Here is a 21,214-nt window from a genome sequence, read left to right on the forward strand (position 1 = left end):
TACTTCTCTGATATGATTACATCCCTGTCAATCAGTGCAACGGACACCGTGGATAGGCTGAAAGGGTAGCCAATCTGCGAGGGACTATCTGAGCGGACATAGTTGTGGATTCCCGTCAGAGTGGTCTCAGGTACCGGGTGGATGGATGGGCGCCTGGGCGGCGGGACATATGTCTTCTGTTTTTCAGTGGTTGCATAGAAATTTAAATCCGCGGAAAGGGCGCGGTGTGTTAGTGAGTATCAGTGCTCTGAGCCGAGGATGTAGCAGCCGGCGCCCTTCCCCACCCACTGGTAGGGAGAAATGGGAGGACCCAGTGGTGCCCATGAACCCACAGCCTTTCTCAGGTGACAAAAAGTGGGGTGCGGGACTATTGAGGGCAGAAGGAGGCAGAGCAGCGTTTGTCCTTTCTAACAATGAAGTGGGGTGGTTTCTGAAGAGTTAAGCCGCTGCCGAGGGACTTGGGGAAGCAGAAGTGGACCGAGACCAAAGCTAGCCAATATCTGGGGTGCAGAAGTCAAACCTGAGAGGCAAACGTGGCTATAGCTTCTTTAAAAACTACTATAACGGAACTGTCTGTTCATTTTATGATGGAAAAGAAGGCACTTCGGGCCCACAGATTCCTGACTGAGAATGGGGTAGATCTGTTCTAAAAGATGCTGTGGTTTACAGAAAGTGAGGGAGGGAAAGAGTGATTAAAAACAATTATTAACTAGAGACAGGCCATAGATGATTCAGCATTTGCTTTTTGTGTACCAACAGTTGAGATCCCCCCCCCCCACTTTGTTTGCCTTCATTTATTTTAATGTTAAAACAATACTAGAGTGTTCTAGAAACAATGAATTTTTTCTTCCATAGTTTCAGCCGTAGATATATGATATTATTTTAATAAATGGAATTGGTCTTATATTTTTTTCACATTCCTTTGTAACAGAGAAGAAAAATGAATTATTGCAATGTGTGTAGCTATCCAGATTTCTTCCAAATAGGCTTAAGGTTGCAAGATGCTCTAGGTACTTTACTGAACCTGATAAAACAACATTGTTTATACTTGTTCAGCTAAATAGCTTAAATTTTCTAAAGTAACTCATTATTAATACTAGAGGTTGGTTACATTGTTTAGCATAAAGCTTCCTTTGAACAAACTACTTCCATTAGCCTGGGTTTCTGTATAATGTTTAAAAGATCGTAAATGCTGTTCTGACATAAGTTGTCAAGATCTATATCTATAGGGATTCATTATTGTACTTCTTGGCTCATGGAAATATGCATTAATAGATTACTGCTTTGCCCAGAGGTATAACTGCCAGATGAACTTTGTTATTACACTAAAAATAACTAGAAATGGGGGAATTCCTCTAATAAAAAAAGATATTCAGTCAGTGCATTTTTTCTAGCATTGTTATTAATAGAATATTTCTCTTTCTCACAAATAGAGATACATGAAAAAATGTATTTGTGGAGCTCAGACACAGGATACATAGACACAGACATTGTTACAAAAGGCAGCATTATAATTTGATGACTGTGTGAAATCTATACTAACAAAGAGGAAAGTTCTGGACAGAATATAATGATACTTCAATTGTGTATTCCACTCATTCTGTTCACTAGTGGTCATGAAAATCTGATTTTATCTGCAATACTATTTCATTTTGAGGTGCTATGTATTTAGGAATCATTTAGTTTATTTCTGTAAAACAATGTTTTCCCTCTGTGTGTGTGTGTGTGTGTGTGTGTGTGTGTGTGTGTGTGTGTGTGCCTATGCGTAATTGGAAGGAAAATTGCTATCCTGCTACCCAGGAATTTTGTAATTTTTGTTTTTATATTTACTTCAATAAAAAATAATCAGAATTAAAGTTCAGTCTCTTAACTCTTTGTGCACTTATATCATGGATCTAAGAATTAGATTTGTACTCTCATGTCTTTGGTCAAGTGTGAAGTTCACTAAAGATTCTACTCTATAAAGTACCACTATATTTTTGTGGGATATATTCACAGATATATATTAGACAGATTGTGTGTTTTTAGGATAAATTACATAATTATATCTGTGAATAAGATCAACTTCTTAGTGGTGGCTCAAACTTCTACAAATTCATTCCAACATATTGTGGAAATTTTAAATCAAACTTTAAAATTTCATTATGTTCCAATTGCCTTTTGCTAAATGTTTGGATTGTTAAATATTGAGCTTCTGAACTTTTTAAATGTGTTACACAATTTAATATTACATGATTTCACCTTGGATTTTTTTAATTTATTGCAATATATTTTTAATGGATATTGAATATTATTTTTCTCCTACACATCATCTTGGTGTGTGTGTATAAAATAATATTTTTAGAATTTTATATCTTTTTCAGTCTTTGCGATGACTACGCCTTGGAAAGATATTTTGCAAAATGTGCAGCTCATTCAATATGTGGCTCCCATTGCAATAGACAGAGCACTACTTGAAGGTGTTCTAATGAGGACTAAAGATGACCCCAATGCTTCTGATGTAAGTTGAAAACTAGAATTCATGTTGCAAAATCTTTGTAGCACCATATACCTATCCATAGATACCGACTTGACAGGTCTTAAAACAAGTGCTTATGTTATTGTATAGCAATGTTGTAGTATTACTCAGCAGTTATTTAGCTATTTCTATACCCCCTACAATTTTATTAATTATATGTCCTTTATTACTGGATTAATTTTTTCATGTTTGTTCAATAGAAAATCATATCTATTTTATATTCTTTATATGTACTGCTCATTTTCTGCTATCATTTTATATACTTTCAAACTTCAATGGGTAGATAAATTCACTCATATACTTGTCAATGAAGATAGCTGACAATTATCTGCATATAAGCAAAGTTCTCAGTAACTTGTCTCCATGTGATAATTTTTTTCATGTATGATACCGTTAACGAATCTGGCAACATGTAGTGATCCAATGTGAGCAAGCAGGCCAAAGTGACACAACGTACATGGAAAGCTTTGTTTCTTTTATTTACTCCCGCTTGCCTTTCCTTTGTAGCTATATTATTTATGGAACATTTGTTTCCATTAAAGCTCCGATTCTGAAAATACATAATGCTGTCAATATAATTCTGCTGTAGTTCTATTAAAGTTGCCTCCTTACATACCATATTTTTAGCTCTATAAGCCACACTTTTTCCCTCCAAAAAGAAGGTGGAAATGTCTGTGCATCTTATAGACTGAATGTTGACGAAGCCCCACTCACCTGCCGGCCCCCACCCTTTGGCCTCTGCTTCCCAGCAATTGGCCTCCTTGCAGCAAACAGCCTGGTCAGCTTCAGCACAGCCTGATTTAGCATGAGCAGCTGATTGGTGGTTGGATCAACCTCCTGGAATACCGCCAATCAGTTGTTCCAGGCTGCGTCCCATTTTCAGCTCTTTCCAGGCCTGGCAATCCACAGTGGCGATCGGTGGCGGTGATAGGTGTGGCGGCAACAATCCCTGCCGTCTGGAACAGGCTGAAAACGAGACATGTAGAGGCTGAAAATGGGACATGCGGAGGTGGTGATAGGCGGCAGCGATGGCAGCGACGGGTGGTGGCGATCCCTGCAGCCTGGAACAGCTGATCGGCGATATTCCGGGAGGCCGATCCAACCACCAATCAGCTGCTCTTGCTAAATCAGGCTGTGCTGAAGCTGACCAGGTTGTTTGCTGCAAGGAGGCAAATTGCTGGGAGGCAGAGGCAGATTTTTTTTTTTTTCCTTCCCCAAAAACTAGGTTCATCTTATGGCCTGGAGCGCCTCATAGTGTAAAAAATATGGTACTTCCAGTATGCTTAAAAAATTTGAAAGAGCTTCATTTCATTACTTGTTCAAAGGGAATGAGCCAGAATATCCATTACTTTTTCATGTTTAACAGGTTGTGAATTTTGCACCTTTTACACTGTTCCCATCTCCAGTATCAAAAAGTCTGCTTGAACAAGCCTATTCCACTCAACAAGACTTTAATCTACTAGTGGATAAAGTTAGTCAGGATACAGAATTCCTAGAGTGCACTCTTGCCAGGTATGTCTGCCTATTGCATATTAAGAAAAAAAGTATTTCAGATGCAGTTTTCATAGTTGCTAGATGGGTAATCCTCAGTAAACAATTTCCCTGTATAGTGACTTTTCAAATTTACAAGTGCTGAAAAGTAGCTTTACATCTGGTCCTTGAACTTAAAATTATTGCAGCACCCCTTGGTCAAGTGATTGTGATTCAGGTGTTTTTAAACCAGCACATGTTTACCACATACGAGCTTCACAGCAAAATCAGTGGAGAAGCCAGCAGTAAGTTGCAAGTCATGATCACATGATAGCATTCTTAAAGATTGCAGGTGAATTGTTTAACAACTGCAATTAAACATATCGTAAGTCATGGAACAGTTGCATGATGTTTCACTTAATGATTATGTTACTTAGCAACTCAGTTGTGGGTCCTAATTAATTATGATCATTAAATGAGGACAACTTACATTAAAATTGATTTAGTGGAATGTGGAAGGAACATGCATACATTCTTCCTCATTGTTCACATCAGGTTACTGTCTGCCTATTCCAGTGATATTTTTAATTGTTTGCAAATGACTGGAAAACTAAGGAAATATATTATGAATGTATTTCTAAGTAAATAATATCAATCAGCATCCCATTTCATGTTCTATCATGTTTAAGAACAATATATATTATAGATTCCAAGATTGCTATACTTTTTCATGTGAATGGTCTTGTGATTCTTGTGGTTACATGACAGTTGGAAATACATAATGTGAATTCCCAGGTATTATGTGTATGCTGAAAATTCATGTATACATTGTGAGGGGATTTTTTGTGCACAAAAATTGTTGCTGGAGGTCCAAATGGCATCAGAAATATGAAGAACTGGATTTTTAAGATAAATAACAACTGCATTACATATTAAACTGAGGAATACAGTGGGAAATTTTTTCCCCAGTAATATTATTTTTCTAATATGGTATAATTTTTTTTAAAATGTAGGCTCATTCAAGATCTTTTCCTGCTAACCTATTTTATATAATGAGCTACTTGTTCCAGAAATATATTAGGAAAAATTATTGAAGAATAAACATCACTCTAAAATATTTGGTCTAATATTTGGACTTCTCCATCCCTTGTATTTTTATAATTCCTTAACTTGTGAAGAATTCTAGGGAACTGAAAGTTTCAATGTTACTTTGTGTCTTTTTTAAAAGTGGTTCTTGTATTTTTACAATAAGTCCGAATTCTACATATGATATCTGTTTTCTACTTTTTCCTAGTATCATTAAAGTGGATGACTTTACAGCTCAACTGTTTAAAATTTACAAGCAGGTTTTGGATGAAGGAATTGCTCAGGTATTTCATAAAAGCTGTAAAGCTGCTGATTTATTTTTAATATGTAATCCTTATAGCACTTAACTTTAAAAATACCAATAATGATGAAGACTCACCCCAACGCCACCTACAGTTTATTGTGAAATGAGCAGCTACATAAATATGAGGAATAAATGAATGTTCTAGCCACTTATTAAATACAGTCTTGGACCTCAAGGAAACCTAACCCTAGATTACTGCCCTACTGGCATATTTTTTTTTGCCCTATCAAGTACCTTGATAGGTAGTCCTCAGGTAACATAAACCTAACATTACAATTTGGCATAAATCAGCCAGGAGCAAAGTGGTTTGTGTAGTTAAGATTTTGGGTTGGAGGTTTCCAAGCCCCCATTCAAGGTGTGTTACCATAGGGCAAGGTGAGTTCCCATCCTTCACACCAGCTCCTGCTGGGGATATGAGAGGAGCCCCCCAACTGGGCACTGCCCGGGAAACTGTGATGTCATTGGCTAATCCTTTCCACCTAAAAGTGCCTCAGAGTTCTTACACGAGTTCAGTAAATCAACCTAAAGCTAATCATCACATGAAAATGAAACCAAGCTGTCAAAAATCCCTAATTTTGGCCCTAATTTCTCACACCTCTGCCAATACAAAATTTTAACCTAAAAAATTTACTAGTAAGCACTTCCTAAAACATAGCTTTTCCCTGTTACTAATAGTAATCATTCACTCAAAAAGTAACCTTCACATTAAATGTAAGTGTAAAGCAAAAAGAAACCTAACCCTAACAATAGGGGAAAATACCCTAAATGTTATCTCGTCAGGCAATCTCTATTGTAACAGAGGGCAGGTTGTCTTTGCTTAACAATAATTCCTGCTGCAAAATTATGCAGTCATAAAGTATGACCTCACATGACTGCACCAAATAGTGATTGCAGTTCTAACTGTTCCCCATTACCATTAAGTGAATCACAAACAGTTAAATGAGGACCTAATAAGATTGCAACTTCTGATTTCATACTGACTTCCCCAATGACTTTGCTTGTGAGAAGCCAGTAGGGAAGGTTACAAAATGCAGTCAAGTGACCACGGGAGTGCTGTGATAGCTAGAACTTCAAGGACCATTCATAAGTAACATTCATTCAGCAGTCATAAGTTTGGTCACTCAATAAGTGGTTATTAACTTAGGATCATCCAACCTGTTATTGAAACAGGTTATCCTATATAATTCTAAGACTACCATTTACCCTAGATACTTACAATAAAACTAACTCTCATATCATGCTGAATCAGAGACTAATCTAAGACTTCAGCAAATGATAAATGGCTTATTACCCTGGTGATTTCAATCTGCATTTCTTGGGAGGGGGTCTGATGTGGCTCAGAAGTTCCTGGCATCAATGCCAGGCTTGGATTATCCCAGGTCATTCAGAACCTGACACAAGACATCGGTCACACACCCAATCTGGTTTTCCTATCAAAGCAGTGGCAAAGTGATCTAAAATTTGGGGAGTCTCACAGTTGCTCATGTACTAGCCAACTCCCATATGGATTATTCTAATGTATTCTACAAGGCAGTGTAACCATTTATATCAGCCAATCCCATGGACGCCTAATCCTAGACCTTCATCCTATTAACAATAGAAAAGTTCTTCTTTAAAATTTCCCTTGCCAGTCAGTCCCTATGGAAACATGAACCTAGTACTAGAACCGCTGTCATGTAGATTATCTTACGGTTAAGTGCTCAGTGCACCCAATAAACTGATGAACAAATTGATGTTCAATGAATAATAATGCAGAATAAATAGTCCTTTTGGAATACTTGGAATACTTGCCTGCTATCGTGGCAAGTTTCTGTCTTACTTCTGTTTCTGTCTTACTTAGTCATTGGTTTTAGGAATCAATCGCTCTGATTACATGTTTGACTATGGTGCAGATGGTTCTCCAGCTCTAAAACAAGTAGAGATAAATACCATTGCTGCAAGTTTTGGAGGCCTCACATCTCGAACCACTACAGTACACCGGTAAGATTGCCAGCAAACTTGGGTTTTTTCACTGTATGATTTTAGCAGAGCAAAGTTGACTGGAATTCGCCCTTGGCTTGCTTGTATTTATTCAGGGCTTTTTATATTCTGTAATAGGGATAGCTTAAAACTATGTAAAATGCTGAAGAATTGTCCTTCACCTTTTGTGATTTCATCCAACAAGTTTTCAATTCTTATTTTAAGGCTACTTAAAAATATCATGTATCACTAAGATTTTGGCTAACTCAGGTAGAGCAGAAGTGCATGGGAAAAGGTTAGTTGAAATGCCTTAGTTAACGTCCATCTAAGAATATAAGCTACTTATATTCACCCTCTGAATCATCATGCCCCTCAAAATGAGATCCACTCCCATCTTCTTGGCCTTGAAAGAGCGTCAAAGCCTGGCTCTGCCATTTGGCCCTGGGCTCTGAAGGGAGTGTTCCATGCTGGAGATAGTTAGTGGACAAGGAAGAAGATCCCACCCTCCCAGCCCACTGGATTTTGTTCTTTATTTCATCTGTCTATTTAAATATTTAATATTTTAATGTTTTGTACTTGGTTTTTGATATTGATATTATGAACTACCCAGAGTCACTTGACAGAGAGATGAGTGGTTTATAAATTTAATAAATAAATAATAACTTGAATCCAAAGCTGCCAGCTTCTCATCTACACAACAACCTATTTGTGAGCTCATTGCTCATCCAGTATACAGCAGAATCCTTTCTCTTAAAAGCACCAGCATAAAATTCTGAATCCTTCTAACGATCAATATAATAAATTAATTCTCTATGCTTACTTGTTTTTATTAAAAATAAAAAGCTGAGTTTCTTCAAAATTATTCATATGAATTTTGCCTTGAATTATTGTTGCTGTGCTTGTGCTTGTAAGATGCTGTTATAAAACATAGACAGTTTTGATACAATGGAGTATAAGTAGCTCAGGCTTAAACTATGGAGACTTTGGTACTTCTGAAGTTGGTTTTATGCTTGGAAATGTTTTGTTGTCCCAACTAGAAAACATCAGTGTGAGTGAGGGACGAGTTTTTTTTCTGTTTATATAATATAGTCTGCCCTCCCATTTTGGTGGGTTGTGGTTTTCTCCTTGATAAAACCTGTTGCCAAGTCCAGAATGACATTTATTAATGGCACCCTTGAATAAATTGATGCTTTGATCACAAAATATAAGGCAATAATAATCTTTCCATGCTTGCTTTAATTTTGCAAGTGAAAATGTTTTGCATATATGTGCATTACTCATGAAGGATTTTTAGAGTATATGTTTCAGAAAGTGTTTAGGTCTTTAATTTCTCTAATAGCTTTGTCCTAGCAGTTATGTATTCTGAAATCTTTTATGACTTTTGTATCTATCCCAATCATAGGCATGTGCTGAATGTTTTGGGGAAATCAAAGGACGCCTCCAAACTGCTTTCCAATAATCCATCAAAAGGAATTGCTATGGGCATTGCAAAAGCTTGGGAACTCTACGGCTCAGATAGGTAAGTTAAGCAGCCTATAAAATATCTGCATAGCGCTGCATGTTATTTTTATGAATAAGTGATGCTCTGTGACAGATAAGGCATGTTTCCTAGGTTTAATCAAAGGAACATAAAGCACACCCATTCTGCCTAATCTCACCAGAAGGGCAGAAACAATTGGAGGAATTGGCAACTCCTCAAATAACCTGGCCCTATGTCATAAAAGGCTTTATAAGTTGCAATCTTGAACTGTGTCAGGAAGCCCCTGGAAGCCATCTAGTAACCAGTGCAGTTTGCAAAGCAGTAAATGTCAACTGCTTTAGGCTTATCATAGCATACTAATTACTGCCAACTTTGCCATATTTTGGACCAGCTGCAGCCTCCACGTAGTCTTCAAGGGCAGCCCCATTTAGGATGCGTTTCAATAATCCATGAATAGTAATAGTGGTGATCTTTGAAACCACGATTGAAGACAATAAGATCTAAAGGCAGCAAGTAGAATTTTGGTAAAACAGTAACAGAAGAAGACTATGACTGGAGTTTCAAAAAATCAGTTGAAATAAGCAGGAAGTGGACTGAGGCCCTGCAGTATTTATTGTATTGTATGTAAAGGATGGACAACCATATTGTAAGCAAAGAGACAAATAGGAGACCATCACAAACACCTTAGAGCAGAGGTGTCAAACTCAAGGCCTTAAATCTGGCCCACAGGGCCAGTCTGAAAATAGCAAAGGACTGGCCCGCTTGCGGAACCCCACGGCCCATTTTCGGCTTCCTGCAGCAGTCTGCCAGCCAAAATGTTTTGGCTGGCAGGGTGCTGTAGGAGGTGTCCATCCTGTCTCTCCCCCGTCCCCGCCCTGCCTTGCCAGCCCATGGAGGATAACTACAATGCTGATCCAGCCCTTGAAAAAATCCAGTTTGACACCCCTGCTATAGAGGATTGCATAAAGATGAGATTTATGTATACATAAGTGTACAAAGTGGAGATTATTTTTGTAGATTGCTTTTTGTGGGTGGCAAAAACAATTACCTAGAAGAAATATGAGACTGATAATACTAGAGGGATGAAATCCATTATTTTTAAGGAAATAGCTTTATTACATCTGTTTTTTTATATTTCTTCCTTTTTTAATAGCATTAAAAATGCGCTACTCCTAGGAACATTAGGATATTTTATTTAATGCAATTACTACATAATGTATTTTTATTTCAGAGCAGTGGTGATGTTTCTGGTTGAAGAGGCTCAGAAAAATATTTTTGACCAACGTTGTATAGAAAATGAATTATGGATAAGGTAACAGTCTCATATAATTAGGATCAGCTTGCTATTCAGTAGTGCTGGGCAAGATATCTTAAGCTGAAAGTTTCAAATTTGAAATAAGAATTTTGAATTTGAAACAGACTTCCTTTTTCTGATCTAGAAACACTTTTTTAAATTCTCCAAACAGTCCTGCTTTGTACTTGAAACAGCTGTTTTACATTTAAGGTGGGAATGCTTTTTGCAATTGAAATGTTATATTTCAAATCTGAATACTTGTACATATCTCTGTTATTAAATTCATTCCGTGAGAGCTTACATCATTAATATTTGGTTCCTTAAAATATATTTTAAAATATATTTTGAATGTTCAAATTTTAAAACTATTTTAAAAAGGCTGATAAACTCGTAGCTTCACACAATTTCTAAATCTTTTTTTTTTTTGGGGGGTAGGTCCAGGAATTATACTATGAAGTGAGAGAAATAACCCACTAAGTAACAAACTTTAAAAATAAATAAATAAAAAGGACAAAAATCAATATCTTCCCCCCAAAAAATCTCTTCCAAAATCTCAGGCATGTTCATTTTAATTACTTAACTATCTTATACGTAGTAGCTCTCTGCCAAAATAATAATAAGAAAAGTATGACCTATGACCAAAACCATTCATTCTGAAAAATACAAACATGGTTTGCTATCATCTTCCTTGATTTTGGAATGTTGAATTAATATGCAGTCCCAGAATTTTAACTGTTTTCTATCCTGAGAGATTCTCATTTTATTGCAAAGAGCAGTTTAATTTTCCAGCTTGAATTCTGCTAACTATGCCATTTGTTTTGTTCTGTGCAAAGCTTTTTAATTTTTTTTCTGTATCAAAACTACAAAAATTTATGCTCTGTGATGCTAATGCATAAAGCACATAGATATTAATAAAGAAAGGGACATGCCATTGTATGATTCTTCTCAGCTACCAGGACCTCCACAATCAAATATAGTAGTCCTTGGGACACCAGTGCTGCCACAAGGCTGTGTAACTTCCTCCTCAACAGCTGTGGCTCGGGGCTTAACCAAAACATTGTTTTATGTTAGTCCAGTTTACATTGGATGCCTATTACAGAAAATAATAGTCATTTGATGCTTAAGAGAAAAGCATATCAGTATATATTCTACATCTTAAGATAACATTGTCAACTAATGTTACGATCAACATGTCAGAATCAACTCACACTGCTAGAGTTGCCACGCTATTACTTCCCCAACCAAGCTCATCCTGATCCTATGTGAAATCTTTCCAAGTAAGTAAAAAGATTGTGAACTCTGGCTAAGGAAAAGCTATTTCATTAATAGAATAGAATAGAATAGAATAGAATAGAATAGAATAGAATAGAATAGAATAGAATAGAATAGAATAGAATACCTTTATTGTCATTGCATTCAAAATACAATGAAATTTGAAAGCTACTCCAGCACAGTGCCCCAAACACCACATCACAATCACACTACACAGTATTTAAAAAGTAAAATAATTAAAGTAATAATAATAATAATTAAAAACCTAGTCTAAAACCTATTTAAAACTTATATTAAGTTAGTTTCAAAATGCCACTTTATACATAGAACTAAATCACAAATGCAAGCCAAATGAAACTTAACCCAATAATAGGCATATCTATATGTTATCAAATGTAGAATATTAATAATAGATTATTGGATTATAGATTTGTGTTATGAGGAGGCACTTTGTCCCTCCTCATAACACAAATGACTTCTCTTTGATGTTCCCACTATGTCCCATTAAGTCTAAAAGATAAATGGGGTCAGATTTACCTTTACAGAAACTGTTCTGATTCTTCATTACCAACCTTGTCTTTTAGTATGGGTACTTAGGTGAGGAAAACTTCTTGTCTTTTCTGCATAAAATGGAAGCCCTTTTTTTATTTGAAAGCACTTGATCTTTATTTAAAATTCCAATTTTCCTTGTCTTTCTTTCACTCTAAGGAATATCAAGGTGATCCGAAAAAGTTTTAAAGATGTGTTTGAAAAAGCATCCTTGGACAGTGAAAAGAAACTGTATATGTAAGTAGTGTCCATAGGTCTGCCTCTGAATTTTGTTAAACCCTAATGATAATACAATATATTAATTATCTTAGGTGGAAAATTATCTTGCCTACATCCAGGCTCTAATGTCATTTTAGAAAAACTTTGTTGAATCAAGGCAGTAATTCTGCCACAACATATTAGCCTGTTTTAACTAACGTTTTCCATAGCATGTAAAAGGCCAGGTTTCTTTGCAGTGTCTCACTTTCCAAAGATCTTTCCTCAACATGCAAAGCAGTTTTTGTGGTTGGCACAGAGCAGTAACTATCAGCCAGATAAAATGTTTAATGATATTCCACATAGGAACAGATGGTAATTTCACAATTCTTTCTCCCAGTTACAGATCATGCAGCAACATACACTGCTCAAAAAAATAAAGGGAACACAAAAATAAGACATCCTAGATCTGAATGAATGAAATATTCTTATTAAATACGTTGTTCATTACATAGTTGAATGTGCTGACAACAAAATCACACAAAAATTATCAATGGAAATCAAATTTAGCAACCCATGGAGGTCTGGATTTGGAATTACACTCAAAATTAAAGTGGAAAAAAACACTACAGGCTGATCCAACGTTGATATAATGTCCTTAAAACAAGTCAAAATGAGGCTCAGTAGTGTGTGTGGCCTCCATGTGCCTGTATGACCTCCCTACAACGCCTGGGCATGCTCCTGATGAGGTGGCGGATGGTCTCCTGAGGGATCTCCTCCCACACCTGGACTAAAGCATCCCCCAACTCCTGGACAGTCTGTGGTGCAAAGTGGCATTGGTGGATGGAGCGAGACATGTCCCAGATGTGCTCAATTGGATTCAGGTCTGGGGAACGGGCGGGCCACTCCATAGCATCAATGCCTTCATCTTGCAGGAACTGCTGACACACTCCAGCCACATGAGGTCTAGAATTGTCTTGCATTAGGAGGAACCCAGGGCCAACCGCACCAGCATATGGTCTCACAAGGAGTCTGAGGATCTCATCTCGGTACCTAATGGCAGTCAGGCTACCTCTGGCAAGCACATGGAGGGCTGTGCGGCCCCCTAAAGAAATGCCACCCCACACCATTACTGACCCACTGCCAAACTGGTCATGCTGGAGGATGTTGCAGGCAGCAGAACATTCTCCACGGCGTCTCCAGACCCTGTCACGTCTGTCACATGTGCTCAGTGTGAACCTGCTTTCATCTGTGAAGAGCACAGGGCGCCAGTGGCAAATTTGCCAATCTTGGTGTTCTCTGGCAAATGCCAAATGTCCTGCACGGTGTTGGGCTGTAAGCACAACCCCCACCTGTGGACGTCAGGCCCTCATACCACCTTCATGGAGTCTGTTTCTGACTGTTTGAGCAGCCACATGCACATTTGTGGCTCACTGGAGGTTATTTTGCAGGGCTCTGGCAGTGCTCCTCCTGTCCCTCCTTGCACAAAGGAGGAGTTAGTGGTCCTGATGCTGGGTTGTTGCCCTCCTACGGCCGCCTCCACGTCTCCTGATGTACTGGCTTGTCTCCTGTTAGCGTCTCCATGCTCTGGACACTACGCTGACAGACACAGCAAACCTTGCCACAGCTCACTTTGATGTGCCATCCTGGATGAGCTGCACTACCTGAGCCACTTGTGTGGGTTGTAGACTCCATCTCATGCTACCACTAGAGTGAAAGCACCGCCAGCATTCAAAAGTGACCAAACCATCAGCCAGAAAGCATAGGAACTGAGAAGTGGTCTGTGGTCACCACCTGCAGAACCACTCCTTTATTGGGGATGTCTTGCTAACTGCCTATGCTTTCCACCTGTTGTCTATTCCATTTGCACAACAGCATGTGAAATTGATTGTCAATCAGTGTTGCTACCTAAGTGGACAGTTTGATTTCACAGAAGTGTGATTGACTTGCAGTTACATTGTGTTGTTTAAGTGTTCCCTTTATTTTTTTGAGCAGTGTATAATAGGAAGGATTAAACAAAAGATTTTGTTAAACAAGGATTAAACTAAAATTTTAGATTAGGGCATGGATAGCTCGTATGTGAGCTTAATTTTCATACATCTGTAGTGTTTGAGCATTACAAAATATTTGTGTTGCATTTGTTAAAAAAATAGTATCAGATATTTGTAAATGTTCACATGACCACCAGAATGTAAATCAAAAATTATTTTTAACTGGATTTGTGAAATACATTTTTAATAAGTAGCTAATGAATGGCTAAATTAGTACTGATGGAAATAGAATTCATTCAAGGGTTTAAGTGAATGACATCCTGGTTACTATTAAAGCAGTTTCAGTCCTTAACACATCTAGTTGTGTCCTAATTACTGAAAGGTTGGAAATCAGTTATTATATTTATCAGCAGAACTATAAGAGAGTGATCTGTTTGATAATGCTGATTTTACAGTATTTCAGTAATTGTACTGTTTTGAAATGTAATCAAAGCATTCAACATTAATAGAAATCTTTGTGTTAATGGAATGTGTTGCACGGTTTCTGTGTCTGTGAGAGAGAGAGAGAGTGGGGGAGAGAAGGCTTGAAAAATGGAGAAAAGTGCTTACATATTTCCTCTCTGTTTCAGAGATGGGGAGGAAGTAGCAGTGGTATATTACAGGGAAGGCTATATGCCAACAAGTTACAATGAACAGGTTAGTACCGTAATGATCTTTGACAGCTAGGCATAAGGTATATAATTTATTTTAAGGACCATTTGTACAATTATCACATATTTCAGGATGAACTACAACAATCTCAATCATATAATAATTAAATAGAAATAATGCAGAAGTCTTGTATATATTTAAAATGAAATCATTCTAAATACATTTTGGTCCATGAGCTGTGAAATTAATTGAAAATTATTCAGGTCTTCCTATGATAGTTGGCTGTTTTTCTCTGAATTAATTTCAATAGTTCATTGCCATTTCAAAAAACATTGCTAAGATGTTTATATGACTTCCTTTCTAAATTATTCAGAAAACAATGACAAAGTTCTGAAGTGATTTCGGTTGGAAGAGGGGGGAGAAATAATTTGTAAATTTAACAGCAATTACTTTGGCTGACATGTCAAATTCAGGCTGGCTATTTCAGTGGATAAAGAGGTATTTTTATGAGGATGAAGGTTTGTTCTCACAAGCTTGGAAACGAACCCTCATTCTACACCCAAGCTACAGATATTTGTGACTATTGAAAAGATATTTTTATGTATATCTTTTGCTAATATTCAGATATCCAGAAGGTTATCTGGATTTCTTTTTACCTAATTAAACAGTAGTGATATATATATATAATTTTATCAGTTTTTATACTAAAAGATTCTGCAGAGATGTGCTAATCTGCAGTTTTCATGGAGTAAGTATTTGTTAGCTTATTGCAGGAGATGCAGACGCAAGGTAGAGAAGGAACATAAAAGTTTCCTCAGCTGCATGACCTACAATAATTGTGCAGTGTCTTAAATATTATGCTACAAAAGCATCTGCAATGAGATTATTTTGTTTGTTTTAAGAACTGGGAAGCACGGTTATTACTGGAAAAGTCCAAAGCAGTTAAGTGTCCTGATATAGCTACACAGCTGGTTGGAACCAAAAAAGTTCAGCAGGAACTCAGCCGACCAGGAGTCCTGGAAAGATTCTTGCCAAACGAACCAGAAGCAGTGGCTCGATTGAGAGCAACATTCACAGGTCTCTACTCTTTGGAAATGGTAAGCAGCAATGTGTTGTGGGAAATGTACACTTAGTATATGCAGTGTTATAATGCAGTACAAAATTGGAAAGCACAGTATTGATAATACATAGAAAGTATATACCTTTAATAAAATATTTTGGTAAATTGTGAATCTTATTTTTTGTCTAGGGCTATTATGTCTGTTTAATATGCACTAGAATTTTGTTGTTAAAGCTTAAGCACTTGGTTTGGCTACTTTGCAACAGTCTTCTTTTCCTCAAGGATGAAGAGGGTGATAAAATGGTTGCCATTGCTATTGCTGACCCAGATCGATTTGTGTTAAAACCACAAAGGGAAGGAGGAGGTAATTATTTGCTAGGCTTGTATAATGAAAGTTCTAATTATTTATTTTTTAATCATAAAAAATAAGTGGTTCTAAAACCACTTAGCCACTTATACCATCAGATATTTAAGTTAAGAGTTATACAGTAGTGGTTTAAATATGTTCAGGGTGAGAATGTTGTTTGCTGATAGTTTTAACCAAAAGATAATTCTGCTATAATGCTGAAAGAATTTAGTTATTCCATAATCATTGTTCATCTGCAGTCTGTCTAGAAGTACTTAGTATCATTTATTAAATTGCAGCAAATCTAGCATTAACTAAGCAATAAAAAGACATTCCACTATGAAGTTAACTTCCACAAATCCTACAAAAAATGTTCTTTATCAGATCACACATACACATGTTGTGCTGTAGAGTTTGGGGGATAAATGGAAATCTGCCTATGTAAATGTTGCTAATTATAAGAAACTGTTTCTCTTTTTATCCTTTGCACTTGTCTATTATTTCATATTGCTGGATGGGACAAGAACCTACCATACAAATTAGCACCTTTTTGTCTAATATTAACTTCCATTGCATTGCCAGGGAATAATCTCTATGGAGATGAGCTCAAACAAGTTCTGGAGAAAATTAAGGACAGTTCTGAGAGGACTTCTTATATTCTCATGGATAAGATAAAGGCTCTCCCAACACTAAATTACTTATTGAGGGCTCATTGTCCACTGAAAATATCAGAATGTGTGTCTGAATTGGGAATCTTTGGAGTCTATATCAGGTGAGAAACTGGCTGTAATTCCTAGAGATACTAAACTTTTATATTCCTGTTCGTTTGCAGGTTTTCAAAACAGTTTTTTTGCTAACACTCTGGATAAAATCTGCACATTAAGTTCATAAGGAATAATTATTATCTGGGAAGTGTTTGTTCCTGTTGGCCTTGAAAAAATGGACAGGTCCTGGGTGCTGTGAGTGCATGCACCTGTATTTTAGATCCATGCCTCTCTTGTTTCATGTAAGACCTACCAGGAGGTAGCATGAGATTGGGTCGAAGCAATGGAGAATTCTTCTGTGAGAGGGGATGGGCCTCAGCACAGCTGTTGATGATAGTTGTATATCTCCACTGCAAACCTTCTTGTGATACTATTGTGTGAAGGCCATAGGGACTTGGATGAGGAAAAACAGGTTACCCTCATAAGGCCTAGTGACTGTAGAACTCCCTGGATCCAGAGATTTCCTGGACAGGTCACACTTCTTCAAGTAGAACTAGTGCACAATATATGGGTCCTTATAACTTGTAGCTCTTGCTTGAAGAGCAGGTAGCAGCTATGATTCAGCTATGCAGAGTTCTACCTTGTTGCCAGTTGCATCTGCATCTGGATCAAACAGACCTATTTATGACCACTCATGCCTTGGGCATCTCAGATGGATTATTACCATGTGCATTAAATGGGGCTACCCTTGATTATCATTATCATTGCTGTTTAGCGGTGAGCTTCCAGTTGTAATTGAAAGTACTGATTCTTACCTGTAAAACCTTTCATGGCTATGGGCCAGGTTATTAGTGGAATTGTCCATCTTGAATTATTTCGGCTCTTCTGTAAGATCGTACAGGGTTGGTGTGCTCAGGTCCTATCATTTAGACCATATTCTCTAGTGAGGATGGAACAACAGCCCCCTGAGGTTCATTGGCCCAGACTTCCTGTCTTTGAAAGGTATTAAATATCTATCATTTCCCCAGTTATGGGTCAAGGAGCAGCATGATTCTGTTAGTTGAATTTTTCCTGATACTTTATGTCTTAATGTTTATGTTCTTTTTTAAAATTATTTGTTCATTATATTGTTCTTACATATATAGATTGTGGATTGTTTATTGATAACGTATGACACTCTGAATCATATGCAAAGTACCCAACACACATATACACACGTATGTATGTGTGTGTATATATATGTATATTTTTAAACTGAAATTTAATTTAGTATTTTAATAAAATATTTGTTGGTAGAGCATACTTTGTATGCAAATAATCACGTTTCAGTTTTTAGCATCTGAAGCTGTGGCTTAAAAAAGTATTATGCTAAAATCTCAAGAATTGTTCATAGTAGACAATACCAAGCTAAATAGACTGGTGATCTAATTCAATTTAACTTACTGACTATAAAGATGAACTAGGTGTTAGAAATCACTAGATGTTGTATTAGACTTACCATGTACATCTAGGGATATCTGCCCAGTCCTCAGTACAACTAGCTGATTTAAAATAGCACCTTGCTATGTTTAATGAAACCACATAATAGGGGAATGTAAAATAAATCAATTTTAGAAGAAAGTAATCCTATCTGCCACCTCCTGGCACTCTTCCTGCTACTTCTAATAGAAATACAATAGGGGGGAAAAAACAAGTAAGCATAGTTCTCGATATTCTGCGCTTGAGTATTACCTGTTAAGCTATATTGATTAAATAGATTTCTGATGGATTACAAAAACAGTCTCATGCTCTAAAACTCCAGAACTGTCTTTGTGTTGGGATAATAAAGTTGGAACCAAGGGGCTGTATAGATCAGTGATGTAGATGATGGTGTGGATGACTGTTTTTTCTAGATTTTTAAAATGATTTTTGTGTTTTTAATCATTTGTTAGCTGTCCATAATTGTGTGCCATAATACAGGCAGCCATATATTTTAAATAAATAAATTATTCCATTGCTTACAACTGAAATATTTTCAGTGATATTATAAGAACAGTGAAGTATTTTGGCTTGCCGTTGCAGAATTGTTGAGCAAGTATATATAGACAAATGATCTGCTTAGAATCAAGCAGCTTTGCTTTAATGGAACCCTAACAAGATTATAGATAAAAGGTTGAGTAATGTTATATATCCCTTTTTTTCCCTTGCAGACATGGTCAGAAGTTTGTGCTGAACAAGCATGTGGGTCATCTCTTGAGAACAAAGGCTATGGAACATGCAGATGGTGGAGTGGCAGCTGGTGTAGCTGTCTTGGATACTCCCTATGTGATATAAAAAAGGACACTTTTTTAAGGCATGATTGCCAAATACCCTGTTTTTCCAACAATACGGCCCTCCCCCAATAGGAAGTCCCAGCATGTTTTATAGGCATGAAATGAAATTAAGCCCCTCCCCCCAAATTAAGGCCTATATTAAAACATGCGTAATGGGGGGGAAATGGCGGGAGGGCTTGCTGTTAGGAAGTACTTTTGTTGCACACCTGGATATGGTGCTGCCTGCGTTGACCCTGATACAAAGTGCCCCACCAACGCCGAGGTCAACATCCAAGCCGTCGCCGCCCGCCCTAAGATGCAAGGGGGGGGGAATTAAGTCACCCCCGAAAAGACGGCCTAGCCGTTTTTTCGGGGCTCAAAAAAAAAATAAGACCTGGCCTTATTATATGAGAAACACTGTAGCAGACTTCGTAATCAAACTTAAAATTCTGTTTAATAATTTGCAGTCCTACTCAGAAAATAGAGGATTCTAAATTACCTACATTGAAATTTTCTGATGCACGTCATGGACGTACTGTGCTTTTAAAAATCATGGTCAACTGGTTGATAAGCATCTCCTAAAAGAGCATGTGGATTTCTGATAGCAGAAAATATTCTTGATAACTTTCTACATATTCAAAATGTAATTCCATTTTTCTCAGAGTAGCATTAAGGAATGAAATTCTTCCAGAATTACAGTCTTTTGGGAAACTTCTGTTTCACTCTGTTTCTGCCTAAAAATGACCTGAGAACAAATAAGAATCGTGTATCCATATTGGTTTTTATGGTGCTTTTGATGAGCTCCTTTAAAAGATGCACAAACACTAGCATTGGATAAAGGGACATAATAAAAATTTCAGTTTCAGTGATTCTCTGCAGCCATCTATTTTATAAAGCAACAAACCTAAGAAAAAGGTGAAAGATGTGTTTAGTAGGAAATTATTTCAAAACCAACTCTTAACATGCAAAACGTCTATAGCAGCCAGGTTTACTAGAACTAATTTGAGCTAAAAATAGTAGTGAAACTCATCAGTTCTGACTATTTCATGTCTGAGTAAATGATAGGTGATTACAAAAAATGTGTCAATACTTCTTGAAAAAGAAAGCAAATGTGTAATATATTTAGAAATCAGATCTACTGATGTGAGGAACATATATATTAATATAGTTATTTTTTTAAAACTCAAGATTCTTAAATCTCCAAAAGCTGTGAAACAATGGAATTTTTTGTTGCAGAAAACTGAATATTCTTCTTGTAATAGCACTGACGGTATAATATCTTTTCAGCCTTTCACACCTTTATCACTTTGCTTTAAAAAGATGACATCTCTATATGTCTCTGTTGTTCAAGAGCACTGTCTCACTTTACACATAGATATCTTGACTACAGCCTTAATGCATTTTAGAGGACAGACTTAGAGAATTAATGGAGCTATATGAGGGCATAAGTATTAAGAATCAGTAGAATAATTTTCTAAATAATATACTTGATATCGATTGGAAATTATTCTGAAAAATAATGGGTGACAATTGGGTCTGCCACCCCCACTTTTCCTCCTAAGATTAAGACCAGGGGGGTACCTTGTTGATAAAAGTTGACTGCAACCAATTAATAATCGATACCACAACAAGGATATGCATTGCTTTGGATTCAAAGGCAAAAACATGCCCTGGGGGCACAGGGACATTTACACAACACAGCTTTGCAATTTTTTAAAGCAGCCACCTCTTCTTGGGGTTGCATGGTTGATGTCTGCAATTGCAACACACTCCTAGAAAAAGATGTACTTCGTTTAGGGAGATGCAGCCAGGTGCTGGTACATCCTCCAAATCACCTGTTTGCCTTTGAATCCAAAGCAATGTACAGCCCTGATAATGAGTCGCAATTTGAAAACAGGTAGTCCTCGACCCACAGTAGTTTGTTTAATGATCGTTCAAAAAGAGCACTGAAAAAAATAACTTATGACCATTTTTCAGTTACAACCATTCCAGCATCTCCATGGTCATGTGATCAAAATTCAGACACGTGGCAATTTAGTCATGA

At 37.0% G+C, this 21,214-nt stretch overlaps 1 protein-coding gene across 7 annotated transcripts; it reads left to right on the plus strand.

Moving 5' to 3' along the window:
* The first annotated feature begins 71 nt into the window (after positions 1 to 71).
* Positions 72 to 20,037, plus strand: GSS (glutathione synthetase). Of its 7 annotated transcripts, none has more exons than XM_087959457.1 (14): positions 72 to 344; positions 2,364 to 2,500; positions 3,885 to 4,030; positions 5,283 to 5,358; positions 7,219 to 7,358; positions 8,740 to 8,856; positions 10,049 to 10,129; positions 12,092 to 12,169; positions 14,748 to 14,814; positions 15,672 to 15,866; positions 16,112 to 16,193; positions 16,758 to 16,947; positions 19,069 to 19,231; positions 19,594 to 20,037. In XM_087959457.1, the coding sequence occupies exons 1-13, from the start codon at positions 146 to 148 to the stop codon at positions 19,190 to 19,192; spliced, it is 1,632 nt and encodes a 543-aa protein (XP_087815583.1). In that variant the 5' UTR covers positions 72 to 145; the 3' UTR covers positions 19,193 to 19,231; positions 19,594 to 20,037. The 7 variants fall into 7 exon arrangements, with proteins under 7 accessions (XP_087815583.1, XP_087815589.1, XP_087815587.1 ...); XM_087959463.1 differs by having other exon boundaries at positions 72 to 232; XM_087959461.1 differs by having other exon boundaries at positions 72 to 130.
* Positions 20,038 to 21,214: the final 1,177 nt, after the last annotated feature.

Source organism: Notechis scutatus, chromosome 3 (genome assembly GCF_049901735.1).
Source record: "Notechis scutatus isolate UNSWTSFEM ecotype Mainland chromosome 3, rNotScu1.2, whole genome shotgun sequence".
Lineage (NCBI taxonomy): Eukaryota > Metazoa > Chordata > Lepidosauria > Squamata > Elapidae > Notechis > Notechis scutatus.